Consider the following 23,199-nt stretch of genomic DNA (forward strand, 5'->3'; position numbering starts at 1 on the left):
CACAACACAAATCCAAGAGAAGGGAAGAAAGCATCAATTAATTGTGTCTGTGGAAGATCATGCAGTGGAGAAGGGGCAGTCAAGGCTGAGAGATGTGCAGGGCCTGAGACAGACAGCCCTGGAATTGTAATGATCTGTAACAGTAAGCATGAAGCAGACACTGTGCTATGGAGAAGGTAAGGATAATCTAATTTCATTCCAACAGCCCTCATGATATTATACCCATTTTATAGATGAGGAAACTGAGGCATCGCTGCATTGGCTGACCCTGAGCAGGCTTACTTGACCCCTATCCTAACTACCCCCTCATATCATGTTTGGGAGCAGCTGCTGAAGTGCTAGTCTGCACAACCCTGTGGTGGCTGAACTGAGGTGGCCCCTTGGAGAACCATAAGCCTGTCTTTGAGAGCTCTCCTTTGCACTTGAATTGGGGCTGCAGCCAAGTCAGGGCCAAGACCACCAACCACTGAATATCCAGATCCTGCCTAGGCCATATTCCCACTGGTCAGCTCCACCCCTGAACACCACACCACATACAAATGTGGGAGGAAAGAGGAAAGGGCAGTCCTGAGATGTAGGGACAGCTAAATGTATGTCTAAATCACAGCATCAATCACAGACTGTTTTTGGGGAAACACATCTCCACACATATCCCCTTACTCCTGTGAGATGAAGTGGGCCCAAGCCCTGGCTGCAAGTAGTACCTCTGCAGAGGGTAGAAAACACCCAGTGGGGCAGGTCCAAGCCACAGACTCCAACTGGGCCCCTCCAGCTTGGCCGACCCTCTGGCCACCCTCCTCAGGCCTGACCTCAGCATCTTTGGCTTTCCCAGCTCAGGCCCCACCCCCTTCCCAGCATGGAGCCACGTCACTACACTGGCATCTCCAGCAGCTGTCCCAGGGGGACAGAGCACTGCATCTCTGCCAAGGGTGCACTCAGCTCAGAAGCATGCCTCTGAGCTCGAGGCCAGCTGCTTCAAGTTTCACCATCAGTGTTTCTCCTTGGGTTTCTTCTGGGCCCCGAGATGCAGAGGCCCCAGGAACCAAGCTTCTGGCACTGGGACACTGGCCGGGACCAGGGATCATGTTGCAGCCAGCAAAGGCCTCTCTACACTCTCCTCTAGGACCAGATCTGGGAATGAAATCCTGCAAGACTGTGATACTTGACATTGATCGGCTGAACAGTGGCCCCAGGATGCCACGTCCTCATGCCTGAATCCCTGTGAATGCTACCTTATATGGCAAAACCAACTTTGCAGATATGATTAAATTTAGGATCTTGAGATGAAGAGATGATCCTGGATTATCTAGGTGGACCCTAAATTTCATCACAAGTGTCTTTGTAAGAGGAATGGGAAGGGAGACTTTACATAGAAGAGAAGGCAATATGACCACAAAGGCAGAGGTTAGAGGGAGGTGGCCACAAGCCAAGGAATGCTGGCAGCCACCAGAAGCTGGAAGAAGCAAGGAATGGATTGTCCCTTGGAGTCTCTAGAAAGAACTGGTCCTGCTGACACCTTGATTTTAGCCCTGTAAGATTCATTTTTGGCATCTGGCCTCCAGAGCTGTAAAAGAATGAATTTGGGTTGTTTTAAGCCATTGTTGATGGTGAGTTGTCACAACAGCCACAAGAAACTAATACAGACACCAAGCACTATAGAGGTGGAAAGCCCCTCTGGCCTGGCTTTCAGTCTGTATGCCATTCCACCACATCAGTGTATACTCCTACCCCACCAGTGTGCCCCCACCCCACCTGCCTTCTCCTTACACCTCATGTCCTCTGCATCACTGAGGCCCAGTGATCCACCTGCTGCTAAGCAGAGTCTCACCCACTTGCCTATGTGTGGCCTGCCCAGACAAAGCTCCACCCTATGCCCCATGTCTTGCTCCAGCCAACCCAAAGGCCTCTTGCCTCTAGCCTATACTTATATTGCAACAAAAGCAGGCCTGCTAAAACAGTCTTATCCTACCAGATCCTGTCCCAACACCCTGCTGAGGTGACCCCAAGGATGCTGCCCATGCTCAGGAGCCAGGTACTTGAAGCTATGGCCTCTGCAGAGCTCTCCAAAGCAACCTGGCCCTCCCAACCCCTGCCCTGCATGTCACCTTGAGTTTTCTCCCCTCAGGCTTCCCCAGCTTGGAAAACTCCTACCAGGCTCATGGCAAAGTAGCTCGATGGAGATGAGTGGGGCTTGCTGCTGTGGTGAGGAAGGCTGTGAGTCTCTGCAGACAGCCAGCTTGACCACATTGAGCAGCACCAGATCCCAGTCTTCTCCCTTCTCAGGCTCGCCTTGGCAGTGCAGTGCAGCTCCAGGGGGCAGCAAGCTTCCTCTGCCCATCAGGGAGGACACTGCAGTCTGACAGCAGCGGGCAGAAGCTTGGCAAAGGCTGCATCCGAGGAGGAGGTGGCCAAGGTCACTGGTACAATATTGTCTGACTTCTCTTCCCCCACCTGGGCTTCTCAACAGTGGAGGGCAGACCAGGTGGCCATAGGGAAGGTGGGCATGTAGGCACAGCTTTGCTGGGCAAATGGGATCACCTGCCTGCTCAGGAGCTCCCTATGGCCTTCTTTGTCCAAGGCAGTGCTCAGGCGCTGCAGGAGACCCAGGAGCAGCAACTCACAGAGAATCATACAAAGGTGGCCAAAGGAGACTATGTTTTGTTTGGCCTATAAGACATTTTTCAGAAATCTGAAGCAACTTTTAAAATCAAGAGGGTTCACATAAAAATTATGACATAAACTTTGTTGACAAAAAGAAGATCTGGCTGCCTCTGGCAAGGCCAGGGCCAGACGTCACGTTTTGGCACACAATCATCACTGTTCTTTTAGCAGAGAAGTGTTCTCTGTGTCCATGTCTATGTGGCAATGCACTCATAGGTATATACTCAAAAGACATGAATGTAAGGACTCAAACAGATACATGTTCACCCATGCAGTACATTCATGTTCATTGCAGAATTATTCACAATAGACAAAAAGTGGAGACAATCCAAGTATCCATGAGTGGATGAATGAGTAAATAAAATGTATGTATCCACACAATGGAATATTATTCAGCCATAAAGAGATGAAGCCCTGATCCATACATGGATGAACCCTGAAATCATTATATTGAGTGAAATAAGTCAGATACAAAAGGACAAATATTGTTTGATCCTATTTTTATGAAATATCTGGAAAAGGCAAATGCATAGATACAAAAGGTTATTTTCCATTACCAGGGGCAGGTGGAAGGGGGAATGAGAGTTATTGCTGAAGGTATACTGAGTTTCTGCTTGAAATTATATAAACCTTTTGGAAATAGATAGTGGTGATGGTTACTCAACATGGTAACTATAATTAATGTCCCTGAGTTAAACACTTAAAATGTACATTGTTTTGTTATAGATATTTACCATGATGTTTTTTTAAACATTTTTAGGACAATGAAAGCCAGGGTAAGGGATCAATGCAATTATTTTTCTTGCCCTCTGACAGCTGGATTCATTGGCATTGCCTGACTTCTATAAGCCCTTGAGTTTGCAGCCCCTGTTTTGGGATGGCAGGCCTTTCTGCAATTGCATTGTGTCTGACAGAGATATTCCTAGCACATGGCCAGAGGATTTTTCCCAACTTGTGCAGACAATCTCCAAAGTCTGAGGTCATCCCTCAGGCTCAAACAGCTATCTCCAAAGCCCAAGCCCACCCTTTGCAGGCTCAGGTGGCCAGGCCCTTGTTGCCAACAGTAAGGCCAGCCTCCTCATGGGGTGCTGTGGACCAACCAGCCCCTGTACTATTTGACCTCTCTGGGCCCCACAGTCCAGCCTAACTGGTTGAGACTGAGCTCAGATATGCACAGGAGCAAGCTCTCCTATGAGTCAATGTGTACACTGGAGGTAGGAGAAAAGGGAGCTGCCTGGGTTGTGGCTTGAGCACTGTCCCCAAAGAAGGAGTGAGAAATGCCAGCAGTGTTCCTTCTCCACGTTGCCCTCCACCTCACCCAGGTGGGCCCTGAACCCAATCACAGATTTCCACATAAGAGGGAGAAAAAGGGAGTTTTGACTTCAGAGTGAAGAGGAGTATGACCACTGAGGCAGAGACTAAAGGGAAGTGGCCATAAGCCCAGGAATTCCAGAGGCCACCAGAAGCCAAGAGAGGCAAGGAACAGTCTCCCTGGAGCCTCTGAAAGGGTATAAGCCCTACTTATACCTTGATCCTGGCCCAGTGATACTGAGAGGGAATAAATTTATGTTGTTTTAAGCCACCAAGCTTGTAGGCGTTTGTCATGGCAGCCTGAGATCTGCCAGGAAGTGATGTGCCCAAGACCACAGGGCTGTGGGCAGCAGAGCTGGGCTTATGGCCAGGCTGTGGCAAGGCTCCTCCTTCTATATTCAGGGCCCTGGATCCTTCCTCCACACCTGGACAAGGATGAGAAATGGCAGCCAGTGTCATGAAGAGCCCAGGATTCAACTCTGAGCCTGCAGGAATTCAACGGTGCACATGCAGACACACAACAGGCCAGTGCTACACAACAGACCAGTGCTACACAGCACCCACCCCAATACATTGCCCCTGGACATAGGGCTAGCTCTAGAGAGGGCAGAGGGTGCCTGTTCCATAATCACACCCTAGAGCTCTGGTACTAGCTCTCCCTCCTGGCCCACCATTCTCCCAGGCCCTGCAGGGTTCAGCAGAGAAGCTTCAGTGGCCACCTGGAGAGAAAGGGGCCTGTCTCCTCTTCCTCAGCCCCTACAGGGTCCAAGGTCAACATGATTGTGTGCTGTGCTCCCAGTGACCGCACACCAACATTGACTTGGGTCCATGGAGAAATATGAGAAACCTTCACTGCTGTCCCTTCCCCAAGCAATCAGCAACCCAGAAGACCCAGAGAACAAAGACTGTTCATGAAAATCATTGTCTGTCTCAGTGAGCCTCTGAGGTCACCTCAGGCACCTGGCTGGCCTCTCAGGTAAAATAGGAAATAGGTAAAATAGGAAAATGTGCCTCAGCACCCTTCAAGAGGATCCTGGGGAGTTATGGCCATTCCACAGGTCTCCATGGACATAGCAAGGAACTCCACAGACTAAGCAGACCCCAACCTAGGAGGCACAGAATTCCAGAAGCTAAGAGAGGCAAGGAACAGTCTTCCCCTTCCCTGGGACACTCATCACATCCATTATTCCATCAGTAAATAAGGGGCTATTTCAAACTGGTTTCCAGAAGTTTCCTTAGGGGAGGTTGGAGGAAGCTGCCAGTCAGCACCTCCTAACTGCTTTGGCCAGAGCTACACTGACATATCAGGGCCCCCATCCAAATTCTCCTGAAAAAAAGGGTTCCCCAGCTTACACATTTGCGTACACACGCACACATACATACACACACACACACACACACATGCCCAGGCCTCTTCCAGATTCTGTGCCTCGCTGTGGGAAAAAGCACAGAGCAAACAGGGTCAACCACAGGCCACAGCCTTTGCATGTCTCCGGGCTGCCACTCAAGGCCTGACAAGACCCAGGCTGATGGAAAGCTGGACTATTTGAGGTCACCCCAGGCCCTCAACCCAGCCCTGGCATGAAATGTGTCTGGTCCCCTCCAGACAGAATCAGCCTCAGCCCTAGGGCATGCAGGAACCATCAGGCACATCTAGGAGAAGCATGCAATCTATGGCCCTATGCTGCCTATGGCCAGGCAGCATCATGCTGACATGAGGCAGTAACATCAAGGAGGAAGACTTGGCCTCACAGCCTGGACCTGGGTACTCTGGGTACAAGCAGAGCTCAGACTAAGACAGGTTCACCTTTTCTACACACAAATGGCCACCCCCACCCTATCCCAACTCGAGTCCAGCCTTACCCTGACCTGTACAGCTAGCCCTGCTCAGAACCTTCTAATGCCAGGGGATTCTGGGCGTGTTCAGAGTTTCAAATCCCCTTCCTGAGTTCTAAGTTCCAGGCTCTCAGCAAAGATAGGCAGATGGAGGCAGGGCAGGAGGTGGGAAGAAGGATTCAGTGGAAAGTGCCAAAACACCAGCAGAAGCCCAGAGCATGAGGCAGGGCCAGCAGGACAAAGAGGAAGGGCTGCCACGTCCAGGAAAACCGGCACCACGTGGATACAGATCAGAGACATGGCCAGGGGCCCTGGCCAACCCCACTGTGCAGCTCCACTGCACCCAGCGAGAAGCCAGCCTGGACCCTGGGACTATCCCATGTCTTCCAGAGAGATCAGCCCAGAGGCACCAATACAAAGCACCAAGTGGCTCTTCTCGAGCAAGAAGCAAGCCCTGCCTCTTGGAGCTCTCAGAGAAACAGGTATTTCTACCTCACTGACAGAAAGGAGAGCGAAGGCCACAGGGGCAGACTTGCCTAGGGGTAGCCAGGTAGTAAGGAGCAGGGCCAGGAGCTCTGACTCATGCCTGGGGCACCACCCCACCCTATGTGTCACTCTTGTCCCACAGAAAGCCAATAGAGGTGAACAGGGCAGAAGTGGCAGGAGCTGGGCAAAGCCCAGCAGGATAGCTGAGCCAGCCTTAGTAGAGGAGGCTGCAGCTATGCCTGAGGGAGCCAGTCTACAACCCAGGCCCATATCATCACAGGGAAGCATGCATCACAGGGAAGGAGGGGCTGTAGAAGTATTGATTGGTTCCTGAGACTGCTGGGCTTTTGATGGAACAATTCCTTTGCAAAGGTATCTGACATTGTTTCTTGAAATTAGAATGGTGCCCTGTCAGCCTGCACCCAATTTATCTGTCAAGCTGAGAAGTCAGGGAACCTAAAATAAATGAGCAAGGCTTTCTTTGGAGTGATTGGAATAGTTCGGTAAACCACATGCCAGAGGGATGGGCCCAGCCTGAGGTCCCCAGAGAACTCACAGTGAATGCGCTTAACCCAAGACCTCAAGCCCAGAGACCCAGCACTGGGGGTTGAGGACAAGAGCGAGGCACCAGCTGGAGACCTTACCTGCCACACACACGACTCCCCGCCCCCCCCCCCCCACTTCCCACTGCAAGCGGAAAGCCCTTCTGCCAAGCATACCCAAGGAGAGGGAGAAGCTTGGGCACAAGCCTGGTTGGAGCTGTCCCTGCTCCTCTACTAGCCAGCCCTCGGGCAGCTGCAAAGGAGGCCAGATCTACATGCAGTGTGTGCTTGAGTTACTTGTCTCCAAGCACACTCATCCACAGCACCCTGCCCCAGCACCTCAACACCCCACTGTGCCCTGCAGTGCTAGGCCACTGCCAACCACCACATCCCCCAGGAAGGGATGTTCCTGTGGGCCAGGAACTCAAGACAGCCAGTTGGACCCCAGGGTCCCCTGACTAGTTGCCCACCTGCAGCAGCCTCACCTGTATCCAGGGCCTGTGATGCCCCCAGAGGAGAGGGCCCCGAGGTGGGTGGGCGGCGATACAGCACATGCACACGGCCCTGCTCACCCTCCTGAGCAGCCAGACCCTTCTCCAGGGGCTCAATGAAGAACTCCTCCTCCTCCATCCGGATCAGGCCAGCCTGTGGGAGCAAAGGGGAGACAGTTCAGATCCCAGTGCACAGCTCACTGAGGAGGCACACAGAGGTGGGAGCCAAGAGCAGCAAGGAGGGTTCTAGGGGTACTTCACCCCCTAGGTACATCCTTCCTGGCTGAGGAGGGCCCAGAGGACCTTGCCCAGAACCTCTGCTGGGTGCTCAGCTTGAATCCTGGCCTGGCTAGAGGACACAGATTGCTGGCCCTAGAGGGCCCCCTCTGCCCACCTCTAAGTACTGAAGCTGGGCCACTGGGCAAGTAGACCTCTCCTGGCTCTGTGTCTGGGCTCACACACCTTTCAAGTGAGAACAACAGCACCCACTGCATAGGTTCACTATGAGAACAGACAAAATTAAGGTTCAAGATGGCCCTAGCACTGCCTTCATTGGGGACTACCAACCCCACACCCATGGGGTCCACAGTCAACATGGAAGTGGCATAGAAAGTATGACATGGATTTCAGCTGCTAGATCCCCAAGGAGGAAGGGGAAAGGTTGTCTAGAGGAGGGGCCATGGTGACTGGGTCCTATAGGCTGTGTAGGAGTTCACCAAGAGGAACAGCATCCCCAGTTCAGAGAATAGCCCATGGAAAGTCAGAGAAACATGAATGGCTCCCCTTCCCCAGGCAGCCTGCAAACGTCTCTATTGTAAGCAATTAAGACTCCTCCTCAGGATGCAGATGCTCTGGACAGCACTGAGTCCCATGTGGGGAAGGGGCTCTGCCTAGGTCATCCCACCCCCAGCTCTCACCTCTTCCAGAGAAGTCACTAGGCTTATCTACTCAAATCTATCCAGAGCAGCCTGAGATGTTTAAGGGCAGCTGCAGGCCTGGGCATGGCCCTGAGAGGACATCAAGGTGATCAAACATGGGCCAAGTGCTGCCCCTCTCTCCCATGAGGAACCCAGAGTCCAAGATAGAGGTCAGAACTGTCCATGTGGGGCTTAATCTGTCATAGATGTGTTCATTGTAGCCCAAATAGGATGTTGCAAGTCTGGATTTGCTTCTAACACTTAAAATGATGAAATTCCATGTTTACAACTTAATTTCCAGCTTTCCTTGGAAAACACTAGGCTCTGACCAGTGGCTACACTGGCATGGCAGTGGTCACCTGGCACCGGGCAGCAACCACCATGTGCAGAGCATGTGCCCTATAGCCAGCCACAGCCCCATTGCCCCAGTGTCTGTGGCAGCACCTTTATATGCATGTTGATCACCTGCCCACACTCTGCACACAACTGAGATGCCATCTCCTCCCAAGACAAACTGGTCCAAAAAGGAAGCACCTCACTGGACCTCCATTTCCTTCAGGGTTCAAGCCACGCTGTTCTTAGGAATTAGAGGCTTCTCTACCTGTCACAAGCTCCTTCCCTGCCCCTAGCTCACACAACCTCACTGTTCACTAGGACAGCCAGTCCTTCCATCATAGCATGCACACTGAGCCCAGCTTGGAAGTCCCTTCTCACTGCCCTGCCTCACCTCCTGGTGAACCCCTGTTCTCCTATCAAATGTCTGGCTCAGCTCCAACACCCACTTCCCCATTTCAGGCACACGGCTGCCCCAGGACACCCTGCCACCACTGCTCTGTTCAAATACCCTCCCCCCCAAAAAAATTGTCCCAGTTCACACACTTTGGGATGAGTGTCCACTGTCATCACCCTGCCATCACAATTCCCTCAGATGACACTGTGACAACCCACTCAGAACTTTTTTAATTCTTCAGTGAGTAGCTCAGACTTAAGAATCAGGACATCTCACAAAAATGACCAAATTTCCAAACTCTCATGAAAAATTAGAAAAGCTGTCTTCCCAAGATGCACTCCAGCAGGGTTCCCCTTGAGTAAGGATTGTGGCTTTCAGTGTGTTCCCCCTTCTACATGCCCTGAAAAGCCCCTCAGTCCCTGAGTTTGCAGCCCCTGGCATCACCTACCCAGATGATGGTCACTGTGCTACTATCCAACTTCACCCAATATAGACAGAAGGCCTTTGCCACCCACCTGTCCTGATAGGACAGGGGACAGAGCTGCTTTGTGGCCAGTGCAGGAGGTGTAGCCCTTCTTCTTCCTGACCCTGGGTACTCTCCAGGTCCTGTCCTATTACCACCTAAGAGTCTTAAACACAGAGACCCAGTCCACCTTCCCCCAGGCCTTGCTGACATCTTCCAGTAGTGTCCAGTCCAGAGTAGACAGTGGGGAGGCATCCACACTTGGTACACTCTCCAGTGCCCTCAGGGAGCTAATATTCCCAAGGGTGACACACGCTATCCAATGGGAAATGAATGTCAGTGATAAGTGGAGATGATGGAGGTGCAGGGCCCAGGAGAACACAGAATATAGACATTAGACCCAGACTTGAGGATCAAAGAAGTCATCAGGTGTGGAGAGACTACCCAAAATCCATCCCACACATGAAAGGTAAGAGGCAATGGCCAGGTGAAAGAATCAGAGAGACAAACTATTCTAGACAGAGTCAAACAAGCAAAGGCCCAAAGGTAGACCACAGCCAATTCAAAGATCTAAGTCTGGTCCAATGGATGGGAAAAGAGAAGTCAAGGGGGTGGATGAGTGACCCATCACAGAGAGAGGACTATCTGTTGAGGGCAGTGGACAGCCCCAAAGTCTTCTGAATCTGAACTGTGTTTATGGACATGCTGGCTGCTGCAGGAGAATAGACTAAAGGTCCAGGGTGGACAGAAATGAGCACAGGAATCTTGGAGAGTGCATTGTGGGTCTCCTGGAGAGAAAGGAGTAATAGGCCCATGGGAGCAGCAGGGGTGGAGACATGTGGATAAACATGAGGGGAGCTGAAATGGTGGAATCGATAGGATTTGGGGTCAATCTGATTCAGGCATGAAAAAGAAGGCAGAGCCAAGGATGGCTCCCCACAAAAAATATCCAGGTCCTAATCCCTGGAACCTGTGGATGTTTCCTTCTTTCCTTCTATGGCAAAAAAATAAATAAATAAAAATAAGACTTTGTAGATGCAATTAAGTTGAGGATCTTGACAATGCAGGTAGGCCCTAAATGCAATCACATGAGGGAGATTAGACAGACAACTAGAGGAGGAGGCCATATGAAGATGAAGAAGGGAGAGGTGTGAAACGCTAAACTTGAAGATTAGAGTGATGCAGCCACAAGTGAAGGAACACTGGCAGCCACACAAAGATGGAAGAAGCAAGGAATGATTTTGCCCTGGAGCCTCCAGAGGGAGTGTGGTCCTGCTAAAACTTTTATTTCAGCCCAGTGATAATGATTCGACTTCCGGACTCCAGATCCCTGAGAGAATAAATGTACGTTGTTTTAAGAAACGCAGTTTGTGGTAATTTGTTATAGCAGCACAGGAAAGTAATCCAGGGTCCAGTGAGCAGCCAGATGATGGGGTGGCCCTTCTCTGAAAGTCATAGGGAGACTGGCAAGAGTTGGCAGACCATGAGGACACTTCAAATTTGTAGCATCTGCGACTCTTGGGGGAGAGGTCCAGGGGCAGAGAAGGAGCAGGCAGGAGCTGGAGCCAAGGCCAGGGTGGATGAGGTCACCCAGGGCTGCAGGAAAGGAAAGAGAGAACAGAGGCCCCAAGGGAGCCTGCAGGCTCCCACACTTGTGACTCATGCCTGGGTGCCAGGACCCCTGCAAGCCTGGCAGGGAGTCAGCAAATGCTTGCTGCATTAGTGAATTAATGACTCTGTGACAGCAGGACATGCCCTCTCAGAGACACAGAAGGAGGGACTCTGGGTTGTCCCTTTCCACTAGCACGTGGTGAGAATGTTTACAACAGCCAGAATTACTTCCGACCGGAACACTGCCACTGACATCTAACATGTCTATGGTCAAGGTGGGAGAGTGGCATTTCAAACTTGTCTTATTAATAGAAGTCATTTTGAGGAAGTGTGGGAATTTACTCTTCTGGAGCAAGAGCTGGAAAACAATATAAGAGTCCAGCATTCTGGGTTCCCACCACCGTTTCTGCCTGTCTGGGTAAACTTGGTCAAGGGGCCAAAGCTCCCTGGGCCTCCAACTGTTGTTGTTGTTGTTGTTGTTGTTTGCCATCGAGTCAGCCCCGACTCATAGTGACCCCTCCTTGGGTTTCCGAGGCAGTATCACTACGGAAGTAGGAATGCCCAAACTTCCTTCCGAGGAGTGGCTGGTGGGTTTGAACCACCAGCCTTCTGGTTAGCAGTCAAGTGCCCTAGGCACTATGCTACCAGAGCTCTTTACTCACCTATAAAATGAGATCAGTGGCTTTTTTGGGCATAGTGGCTGTGGCGAGCATATGCATCCTGGGATCCAGTCAGAACCAGGGGCACCTAGTCTATGCTCTGCAACACAAGTGTTGACCATGTGATCAAAGAGGAAACTGAGGTCCAGAGAGTAGGAAGGCCTGCCCAGCTACACAGGGTGTAGGAATCAGACTCCAAGCACGTGTAGAAGGGGGCATCTCCGTGGTGGGCCTACCAGGGGAATTAGGACAGGCTATTGGGGCATCAGTGCCCAGCTGGGCAAAACCTCTTCTCCACAGATCCTGGACCCCAGGCTGGGAGCCATCTAAGTCATGGCCCAGGGCCTAGAGAAACTCTGGAGGGATCCAGTGTCACACAGAGGACGGGATTGGCCTAGTGAGGAACAGCCTTCTCTGGCCTGAGAGAGTAGGGAACAGTCTGGGGTTTCCCTGGGTATCAGGAGTCAGGCTCATCTCCCTACCAGCCTTCTGCTGGAAGGCCACTGGGCTGATCAATGGGCACTGGAAGTGTCTGATGATGCCCTGGGCCTTGTTGTGGTCAGGAAGCCAGGGACCAAGCTGGAGCAGGAGCCACCTGGAAGGGCACCAAGGCTCATAGTCAAAAGCATGATACCATTTCCATGACTTCCACTCACAGCTCCTCACATGCCAGAGTGATCTAGTGATGGCACACTCACATGGAAATGCCAGGCATCTTCGTCATCAGCCACAGCCCCTCTCTGTTAGGTACTGTGGCCCACACACATATGTTGCATTAATGAGCATAAGTGTTACTCACCCCAAGACCAGGTTTGATTACCTCCAAGACCAATAGATAACCACCCGAAACCAGCAGCTAACTGATCAAGATGAGTGGATGATCACCCCAAGATGAAATTAACCACCTGAGACCAAAGGAGGACCATATCATGACCAGAGGCTGATCACTCAAGACCAGAGGCTGACCACCCGAGTGCACAGACTGACTACCTAAAACTAGAATAAGGCTTGGTGAGGGGCTCTCCATAAAGAAAGTAGGGTTTGTTTTATTGCCTAATTAATCAAACTTTTTAGTATGCATTCCAGGAACAATCTGTCTAAAAAACTGCAAAAAAAAAAATACTTACTGACAAGAGAACAAGATACAAAATGTGAGGTATGTTTTGATGAATTTTTTTTCAGGACTTTGATTTTCCTGCTGCCAGTGACAAATGTATCTGTTTTTACATGTAATTTTTATTAATAACAGTCCATTCCCCCTCCCTAGGAAATAAATATTGATGAAATCATGGAAGTACACAGGTCTGAAGGTGCAGTTAGTTGGAAGCTTGTTTGGACTCTGTCTGTCTAGCCACACATCTGTCCAGCCCTGGTGTCCTTTCTTTTGAGAGGTCTCTGGGTGGATTCAATTTATGAACCTTTCGGTTAGTAGTCTAGCACTTAATCATTTGCAATACCCAGAAATTCCTTAAGAGTCCAATAACCCCAGTCTAAACATGAGAAGGAGCTGTGGGTGGTGCAAATGATTAACCCACTTGCTGCTAAATGAAAGTTTGGCAGTTTGAATCCACCCAGAGGTGTCTTGGAATAAAGTCCTGGTAACTGACTTTTCAAAGAACACAATCATTGAAAACTCTATGGAGCACAGTTCTAGTCTGACATACATGGGGTCAACATGAGTCAGAATCAACTCAATGGCAACTTGTTTTTCAATCATGAGAAAATCATAAACATATTGCAATAGAGGGTGTCCTATAATGTACCTGACCAGGACTCCTCAAACTGCCAAGGTCACCACAAACAAGGAAAGTCTAAGAAATTGTCACAGCCAAGAACTTATGGAGACATGATGACTAGATGTAATATGAGATACTGGATGGAATCCTGAAACAGAGAAAGGACATTCAGTAAAAATTAAATCTAAATAAACTATGGACTTTTATTAATAATAATTTAGTTAATTAATTAATTGTAGCAAATGTACCATACTAATGCAAGGTGTTAAGAAGCTCAGTGCCTAAGGCATTTGACTGCTAATCAGAAGGCTGGCGGTTCAAACCCACCAGCCACTCTGTGGAAAGAAGACTGGGCAATCTACTTCTGTAAAGATTCACCACCTCACAAACCCAAAGGCAGGTCTCTATGAGTTGGAATTGACTCAATGGCAGTGAGTTTTGGTTTTTCGGAATGCAAGATAGGATAGGACACAGGCTAGATAGGTAGGAGAAACTGCACAGGGGGTGTATATGAGAAGTCTTAGTACTGTTTTAAAAAAATAAAATCTGTCAATAAATAAATAAATGTATCAGGTCTTTCTTCTGCAACACCACTAAGTGCTTAACCACTAAACCACTACTGTTTAAGCATTTGCACCACTCTGGGACCTCCTTTCTTAAACCAGACAGAATTTTATTTCTCACCCTTGGAACTGTCCAGAGGTGATGGCTTGCCCCTGCCCAAAAGGCTTAATAGATTTCATTTGTCATTTTGAATTTTAAAGTATTCAAAACAATGCAACCCTCAAGCTTAGAGTTTCATAGAAAACTCAAGTCTGTGTCCTGTTTGTATTCTATGCAGCACCCCAGTTTTCCCATCCCAACCAGTCCCTTAGGTGAAAGCCCTCACCAACAGGTTCCTGTCATGTGTGTGACTGAAACAAAGATCTGTCACTCATCCTTGTAATTCTTGCAACCACCAGCACAAAGATTGTCAGGTGTTTGTCAAGGTTAGAGTGGTGACAATCAAGAATAGAAAGAGGAGGGGGTGGAAAACAGGTCCAAAAACAGGGAACCAGACTGCAGCAGAGGAAAGCTCAGGTACATCTGCATCAGCTCACTGTTGTCCCCAGGCTCAACCCTGTTTTGAAATACACACATATACACACACACACAGAAACACACGGGCAAGCACACACATGTGCACATGGCTCATAAACACATAACAAGTGTGTGCAGTACATACATGAATGCACGCACATATACACATGTGCATACATGCGCATATGCATGTATACATCACGTGCGCACATAACACATGCACATGTGTGTATATGCACATGCACACCTGTACAGCTGCACACTGATGTGTACAAGCATGTACGTTCACATGCATGTACATGTGTGCATGCACGCACACATACATCTACTTGCTATAGGAATCCCAAAAAATGCTGGCATCTGGTAAGACTCGCATTCCTGGAACTATTTTAACTCCAAGAGAACTGGATCTCTCTCTCTCATTCTCCCTTTTAGTAATGAGACCATGAGATTCAGTTGGGCAATGGGGCAGCAGTTACATTTCCAGCTTCCCTTGCAATGAGGCAAGCCACAGCACTAGGCTGAGTCTGATGGGTTGCAGTAGAATAAGTGTTGCAACTCCAGCGTATCTTCTGGCAGAGCCTGCTAGAGCACTCTTTCTCCATCTGGCTGCCTGGGAGCTGGAAAGGCCAAGGCAACATGGGGAGCCTTTCTGGACAGGGTCTTATCCCTCACCATTAGACAGTTCCAGGGGTGAGAGATAAAGTTCCATCTAATTTAAGCAAGAAGTCCCTACATGGTACAAGTACTAGGCTACTAACCCAAAGGTTGATGGTTCAAACCCATCTATTGGTCTAGAAGAAAGGTCTGGCAATCTGTTTCCATAATGATTACAGCCAAGAAAAGCTTGTGGAGCAGTCAGTCCTACTCTGTCACACGGGGTCACCATGAGTCAGAATCAGCTCAGTGCCAATGGGTTTGGTTTTTGGTTTTTCCGATTTAAGCAGCTCTGTCCTGATCACAACAGACACTTTGACAGTACAGCCTCAGGGAAGGTTTCCTAACATGGTCACTGTTCTGTGGGGAAAGGTAGCTGCCTACAGCCATGGGGTCAGGAAGCATTGTCCACCTCTCCTCTGCATTTCTGTCGGGCTCTGCCCTGGAGCATCCCTACTTCTGCCTCCACTGCACTCTGGAGAGTGAGTGAGGTTGTCCCTGCCATGCCCCATCAGGCCTCCCTCTAGGCAGCTGTCCTCAACCTGGTGTCCAGTCTAGTGATGTCCACCCAGGCTGGAGTGGACTGTGGCCTGAGCAGGGCCTTCTGGGCTGGGCTTCTCTTGAGCTTCAGAGAGCCCAGATGAATTGGCCCAGCAGTCCTGCCCCACCCTGGACTTGGCTTCAAGTCTTTCAGAACCTTCACTCCAGGAAGTCCCTCTGGTGGCCTAAGCTGGCCAGGGTCAGTTTCTGAGGTTCACAATCAAGAAGTCCTGACAGATATGTTTCCTCAAGGCTGAGCCTGGTGCTCAGCCATGGGTACTGAGGACAGCCAGACTCTACTTGCTAGGGCAGGGTGGACAGAGAGCTGGGGAAGGGGGTGGGGCAGGCAGTATATGCAGAGCTGGAGATTCAGGTTCAAGTCCTTGCCTTAGGCCAGTGCCACCCTTCTCTAGCCCTCAGTTTCCCCATCTACAAAGTCAGGATTTGGGAAGGTGACTTGTAGATTAGATACCAGTTTTTCATTTAATAACTCTAATAGGACCAAGTGTGATTCCATTAGAAGGACCAAAAGAAACTAACTAAAAGCAAAAGTATCACTCCTTCCCTGACTCCTCTCTGCCTATAAAATAAAGGCCAACCGGAGAACTTCTGGTAAGATGGAGGAATAGGCAGACAAGCTACACAGACCCTCTTCAACAAAGAAATGAGAAACTAATTAACAGAGATACAGAAGATAATCCTGAAGCCCTGAGCTTTGAAAGGAAGTATACAGAAGTGGATAAGGCAACAACTAGTGGAAAAACCTGAAGGAAAATAGTGAATACAGAGATGGCTGGAACAGTGGACTGTCAGCTACTCTGATGAGACCAATAGTCTGAATATTTCCAAGTGGTGTTGGGACCTGAGAATTGACCTAAAGATTAGTCCTGGTCACCAAGGGCTGCAGGGAAGACTGTGCTGCTGGCCTGTAACTAGGAAGGAAAACAGCAAGGAGGGAGACAACCTGAGCTATGGACTTTTGGCTGTCTGGAGGGTGCAGCCCTTTTGAATCTTTACAAGTGGTGGCCATTTTGGATTTTAAAGTGAGAGCATTTTCATTCAGATTCCAGGGACCTAAGAATAGGATCCATTTGCCAAAGACAGCAGGTACATATAGGAGGCTGACAATAGGAAAGGAGACAGGTGGTGACTGTGTAAGTGCTGCCAACTAGCAAATAGAGGAGCACAGCACAGTACCCTGTTTACGTAGATAACATGCAAAGGAAAATCGTGGGCAAGTCACTCCAACATACAATCACCAATTAAATATAAACACAAAAACATCACAATGCCTCAAAGACAACAGAGCATCACAGTCCACGTAAAGAAGCAAGGTAAAGTGGTAGAAACAAAGGACAAGGATATACACACAGAACACATCCCTGAGGAATAAGCAGCATTGGAACTCCCTGATAAGAACTCAAAAGAATTATACTTAGGTATCTTCAACAAATTGAGAGTCAGATCAAGGAAAACACTGACAAAATTAAGGAAAACACAGGCAAAACCCTAGAACAATTTCTAAAGACAACATAAGAACCAAATGACAAAATAAATGAAAAAATAGAAATGATACAAAATCTACAGACAGAAATCCAGAAGATTAATACTAAATTTTCAGAAATAGATAACACATTGAGTGGGCAAAGGAGCAGAATTGAATCAATGGAAGACAGAATTAGTGAGATTGAAGGGAAATATCGCAATATTTCTTTGGAAAGTGATCAATCAGAAAAAAAGATCAAAACAAAATGAAGAAAGTCTAAGGTTCATGTGGGATAACATCAAATGGAATAACCTACGTGTAATCAGATTTCCAGAACAGGAAGAAACTATTAAAAGCACAGAAAAAATTGTTGAAGATTTGTTGGAAGAGAATTTTCCTGGTATGATGAAAGATGAGAATATATGCATTCAAGAAGTCCAACAAATCCCAAACAGGGTATACCCCAAGAGAAAATCACCAGACATATCATCAACAAACTCACCAAAACCAAAGACAAAGAAAGAATCCTGAAAGCAGCACAAGAAAAACAAAAAGTTACCTATAAGGGGCAACCAATAAGACTAAGCTCAGATTTCTCAGCAGAAACCATAAAGGTGAGAAGACAATGGATGGTATATATAAAACACTGAAAAAGAAAAATTTCCAACCAAGAATTATATACCTGGCAAAATTGTCCCTCAAATATAATAATGAAATTAGGACATTTCCAGATAAGGAGAAAATAAGAGAATTTGTTAAAACCACACCAACCATGCAAGAGATGCTAAAGGGAGTCCTTTGGACAGAGAACCAACAATGGCAAACAACAACTGACCATTAACACACATGATGACATAATCCAGAAACCAACCCAGTAATAGAAGTATCCAAAGTAAATAAGCCTATAAGATTGTAAACAGTGAACCAGAGACATCAACTGACAAATAAGGACAACTACAAACCAAAAAGAGGAAAAAATTGTGTCATTACAGAACTTCTAAATGGTAGAGATGTCAAGACAACTACAAGCTAGAACAAACTGTTCTAAACTTGGGAAGAAACTATAAATCACAGGGTAACCTCAAAGAAAAATGATAAACTTTAACATCAAAATAAAAAAGAGGACCAGCACAAATATTTAGCAAATACTAAAATAATAGCAATAAGGAAGTGATAACATGATTCATAAATAAAACGAGCGCAGCACAGAAAATTCTATGGAGCAAAGAAATCAACACCATGAAAAAACACATTACAAAATGACAGCAACAAATTCATACTTCTCAATAATTACATATCTTGCAAGGGACTTATCTCTAATATTTATAGAAAACTCCAATCCCTTCACAGCAAAGGGATTAACTATCCGATGGAAAAATGGGCAGAAAACATGAGTAGACACTTCACCAAGGAGGATATTCAGGCGGCCAGCAAATACATGAAGAGATGCTCATGATCATTGGCCATCAGAGAGATGCAAAACAAAACAACAATGAGATACCATCTCACCCCAACACTGATGGCAAGGTTCAAAGAAACAGAAAATAACGAATGCTGTCAGGGATGTGGAGAGACTGGGACTCTCATACACAGCTAGTAGGACTGTGAAGTGACACAATCACTGTGGAAAGCAGTGTGGTGATTCCTTAGAAAGCTGGAATTGGAGATACCATTTGAACCAGCAATCCCATTACTAGGTATATATCCTAGAGAGGTGAGAGCCAGGACAGGAACAGATATATGCACACCCATGTTCATTACAGCACTAGCTATAATAGCAAAAAGATGAAAACAACCTGCATGCCATGGAAGAGTGGATGACCAAACTATGGTACATGCACACAATGGAATGTTATGCAGCACTAAAGAATAACGTTGTTGTTGTTGTTGTTGTTATGTGCCATCGAGTTGGATCCAACTCATAGCGACCCCTTCTTGGGTTTCTGAGGCAGTATCATTACGGAAGTAGATTGCCCCATCTTCCTTCCGAGGAGTGGCTGGTGGGTTTGAACCGCCAGCCTTCTGGTTAGCAGTCAAGTGCCTTAAGCACTACGCTACCAGATCTCCCAAGAATAACGTAGAGTCTGCCAAACACCGTATAACATGGATGAACTTGGAGGACATTATGCTGAGTGAAATAAGTCAATCACAGAAGGACAAATATGTATTAGTTCATTGTTATCGAGGGTCAAGGAAAGGTTCATATATGGAGGGAAGTGTTCTTTGTTGGTTGCCAGGGGTGGGAGGGGAGGGGAGGTAGCATTGCAAAAAAAAAAAAAAGTTTTGTGTATTTCACTGTACATAAATTATATTTCAATAACATGCATTAAATAAATAAGTAAAGGCCAACCTCCTCTCTTGGCATAGAAGGCCTTCTAGGAATCACAGCAGCGACTCTCCACACCAGAGTGCACCCTCAAGTGCCTGGGCATCCTTTGCCCCTCAATGTCTATGTTGTTGCCTTTCTCTCAAGCAAATGTCACTCTCCACCCTTCATTTCTGAAGGCCATGTTGACTCCTGAGGGACTCCAGCCTGGACTCCACTATAACCCAGGCATTAAACCAGGAAATTTCAAATACAGTGCAAATTCAAACTCAGTGACAGAGGATCTAAAGCTTAAAGGAATGAAGGTCTGAGCTCAGATTTCCCAGCAGGCCTGGAACAGGCTCCCCACCCCCGCCTCTGGGAGAACCAGTGCAAAATGAGGATAATAACAGTATTTACAGAGGGTGTGCTGCTTAAATGTGATGCCATGAGTAGAACAGTCAGCACAGTGCCTAAAAATTCAGCTTGTCATTGTCATTACTGTGATCATGAAATGAAAGCTGAACCCAAGAGTTAACACAGTTGAGGTTTTAAGGGACTTGCTTTTTGATTAGTATTTTCTGAGATTGTTACAAATGGCATATATCAAAACAGACTATTTGTTTGAAGAGAGAAGCAAAGGAAAGGGATGAGAAGGAGAGAAAGATAAAAGAGAAAAATGGGATAAATAAGATGCCGACCACAGACATGCCAACAGGGCAGTGGGGGCGAGACAGTTGCCCTTCCTGTTCGATTGGTGGGGCCAGTGTGGCTCCCATTCCTGGGAGAGCTGGGAATGTCCTTCACTTGGGCCCTTCTGGTCAGTATCCCTTCCCTGTGACCCCCAACCAGGCCAGCACCAGGGAGGACCCCCAGGAAATGGACTGGTCTCCCCACCCTGGCCAGAACAGATGGGCCAGTGGGGCAGGCCCAGACCCTGGGACCACAGCAGGCCTGCCCATCAATCACAAGCTCCGACATCATCCCTGCCAGATGCGCCACTGACATTTCCCAGGTCTCACTCAGCAAGAAGACAGTGTCGGGGAATGTCCCCAGTCACAAATTAACGTGCACATAAATAACAGGGCGCTCTCCACTAAAGAAGAAAAATGACTTCTGCTGCAGGAATATCAAAAAGTGAAATTTTTCTTTCTGAGCTCCCATTTCTCACCAGCTGGGCCACAGCAGACCATGGCCTTGAGACGTGAGGTGGGAGAGTACTCACGGAATTAGGTCCAAGGGCCGTATTCAAGGTCTTACACAGACCCTTCCCCGGACAGCACCAATGGCTGGGGGGAGGCCAATTCAGCCATGGCAACATACACACCAGCTTGAACTCAGTAGCTCTGTGCATGCTGCTCTGAGGCCTTCTTGCCTCCTTGGAGTTAGCACACACATCCCTCCTGCTCTCTTCTGGGGCTCAATAAGTCAGAACACCGTCACACCTAGTCCATCCACACAGACCTACACAGCCTGATCATGGCTGAGATGCCAGAGGCACTTGTCTAGGAGCAGCAGTAAGTGTATATTATGTGAGGTGCTGGGGAAGATGATGATGAGGCCAAATCCCCTCTATCTACCACCTGTCCACCAGTTTCTCATATATTGTGGTGGTTTATATGTCACTATGGTGCTAGAAAGAAGCTCTGTTGGTACAGTGGTTAAAGCACTTGGCTGCTAACCAAAAGTTCAGTGGTTCAAACTCACCAGCCACTCTGCGGAAGAAAAATGAGGCAATCTGCTTCCACAAAGATTTACAGCCTTGGGAGCTGTATGGGGCAGTTTTACCCTGTCCTTCTAGGGTTGTTATGAGTCAGAATCAACTCGATGGCAGATGGTGGTGGGTTTTTATGATGCTGGAAGCTAGCCACTAGTATTTCAAATACCAGCAGAATCACCCATGGTGGATAGGTTTCAGCAGAGCTTCCAGGCTAAGACAGACTAGGAAGAAAGGCCTGGAGATCTACTTCCAGAAATTAGCCAATGTAAACCATAGAGACCACAACAGAATAATGTCCTATATAGTACGAGGAAATGAAGCTCCTAGGTGGGAATCACTTAAAAAACACACAGAAGTTGCAGCAATGTTGTTGTTGTTGTCAGGTGCCATTGAGTCAGCCCTATCTCATAGAGACCCTACGCACAACAAAATGAGACAGGGCCTGGTTCTGTGCCATACTCACAATCCTTGCTATGCTTGAGCTCATCATTGCAGCCACTATGTCAAAAGCCAGCTCATTGAGAGTCTTCCCCTTTTTCTCTCACCCTCTACTTTATTGGAATGATATCCTTCTCCAGGGACTGATCCCTCCTGATAACATGATCAGAGTATGAGAGATGAAGTCTGACCATTAGAATGCTTCTCAGAAGCATTCTGGCTGCCCTTCTTCCAGCACAGAGTTGTTCATTCTTCTGGCATTCTGTGGTATTTTCAGTCTTCTTCACCAATACCACAATTCAAAGGTATCAATTCTTCTCCAGTCTTCCTAATTCATTATCCATATCTCACATGTATACGAAGTGACTGAAAATACCATGGCTTGGGCCAGGCACACCTTAGTCTTCAAAGTGACATCTTTGCTCTTTAACACTTTAAGGAGGTATTTTGCAGCAGATTTGTCCAGTACAATACTGGCACCCCTTTCCAGATTTCCCTTTTCTGATTTCTTGACTGCTGCTTCCATGGGTAGTGGCAACAATGGGCTTGAACATATCAGAGAGCATGCAGATCATGAAAATGATGCAGCCCCAGTCAGCAATTCATTCTGCTGTATGTGGGGTCACCATGAGTTGAAGCCAACTCGATAGAAACGAATTAATAATAATAACCCCCCCCCCATAGCCAATCTCACTGGCACCAGGGACACTGAGCCAAGGCATTACCACCCACATGCTGCCACTGAGCCCCAAGTTCTGCAGACACCACCATCCACATCATATCAGACACCCCAGGAAACTTGCCCTGGCCAACAGACAAAGTCTGTAAAATCCCACTCCTGTATCTATGTGCCTGGCAACCCCAGGACCATCCCTCAACCTTCCCTCCAGGCTCCCTGACATATCTGTCAGTTCAGATGATCCAGAGGAAGCTACTAACACATCCTCTACTGGACCCAGCGCCACTGAACCTCCAGGACTGGTTACCCCAACTTTATGGAACTAGAGCTGGTCTGGAAAGGGGTGCCAGTAGTCCCTAGGCCCCGAAGGACAGGATTGAGCAGCAGAACACACCTCTTGAAGGGCAAAGGGTAAGGGGCACCACCTTGGCAGGTTCCTGTCCAAACCCCTCCCAATTGGGTCAGAAAGCAGAGAAGTAGAAAAGCTTCACCTCCAGTGACCTCCCCTGTTGTCCCCAGTCCCCAAGGCTGACCCATGGGACACCCATGGCTCTTTCCCTTAGAAGTAGGCATTCCCATGCCACAGAGCAGGGTGATGAGGGCCATACTGAATTTGGCACAGCCAGCAGGTAATAGAGGAGGAATGAGGACTGTGGCAAGCTGAGTAACCAAAAAAATCAAACCTGTTGCCATTGAGTCGATTTTGACTCAATGGCAACCCAATGTATCATGGAGTAGATTTGCTCCATAGGGTTTTCCTTGCTCTTATCTTTATGGAAACAATTTTCCATGTCATTCTTCCATGGAGCCACTTGGTGGGTTCAAACTGCCAACCTTTAGGTTAACAGCTG

The 23,199-nt window shown here is 48.0% G+C and overlaps 1 protein-coding gene across 1 annotated transcript in view; it reads right to left on the minus strand.

Annotated features, from left to right (window-relative positions):
• Positions 1-23,199, minus strand: part of ADAMTS2 (ADAM metallopeptidase with thrombospondin type 1 motif 2) — a 374,801-nt gene that overhangs the window by 245,669 nt on the left and 105,933 nt on the right. Inside the window, exon 3 of the mRNA XM_007953408.1 lies at positions 7,322-7,481. Coding sequence (XP_007951599.1) covers positions 7,322-7,481 — 160 coding nt within the window. The remainder of the gene's footprint in view (positions 1-7,321; positions 7,482-23,199) is intronic.

The sequence above is a fragment of the Orycteropus afer genome, unplaced genomic scaffold, assembly GCF_000298275.1.
Source record: "Orycteropus afer afer isolate SDZICR_OR568_19922 unplaced genomic scaffold, OryAfe1.0 scaffold00393, whole genome shotgun sequence".
In the NCBI taxonomy this organism is placed as follows: domain Eukaryota; kingdom Metazoa; phylum Chordata; class Mammalia; order Tubulidentata; family Orycteropodidae; genus Orycteropus; species Orycteropus afer.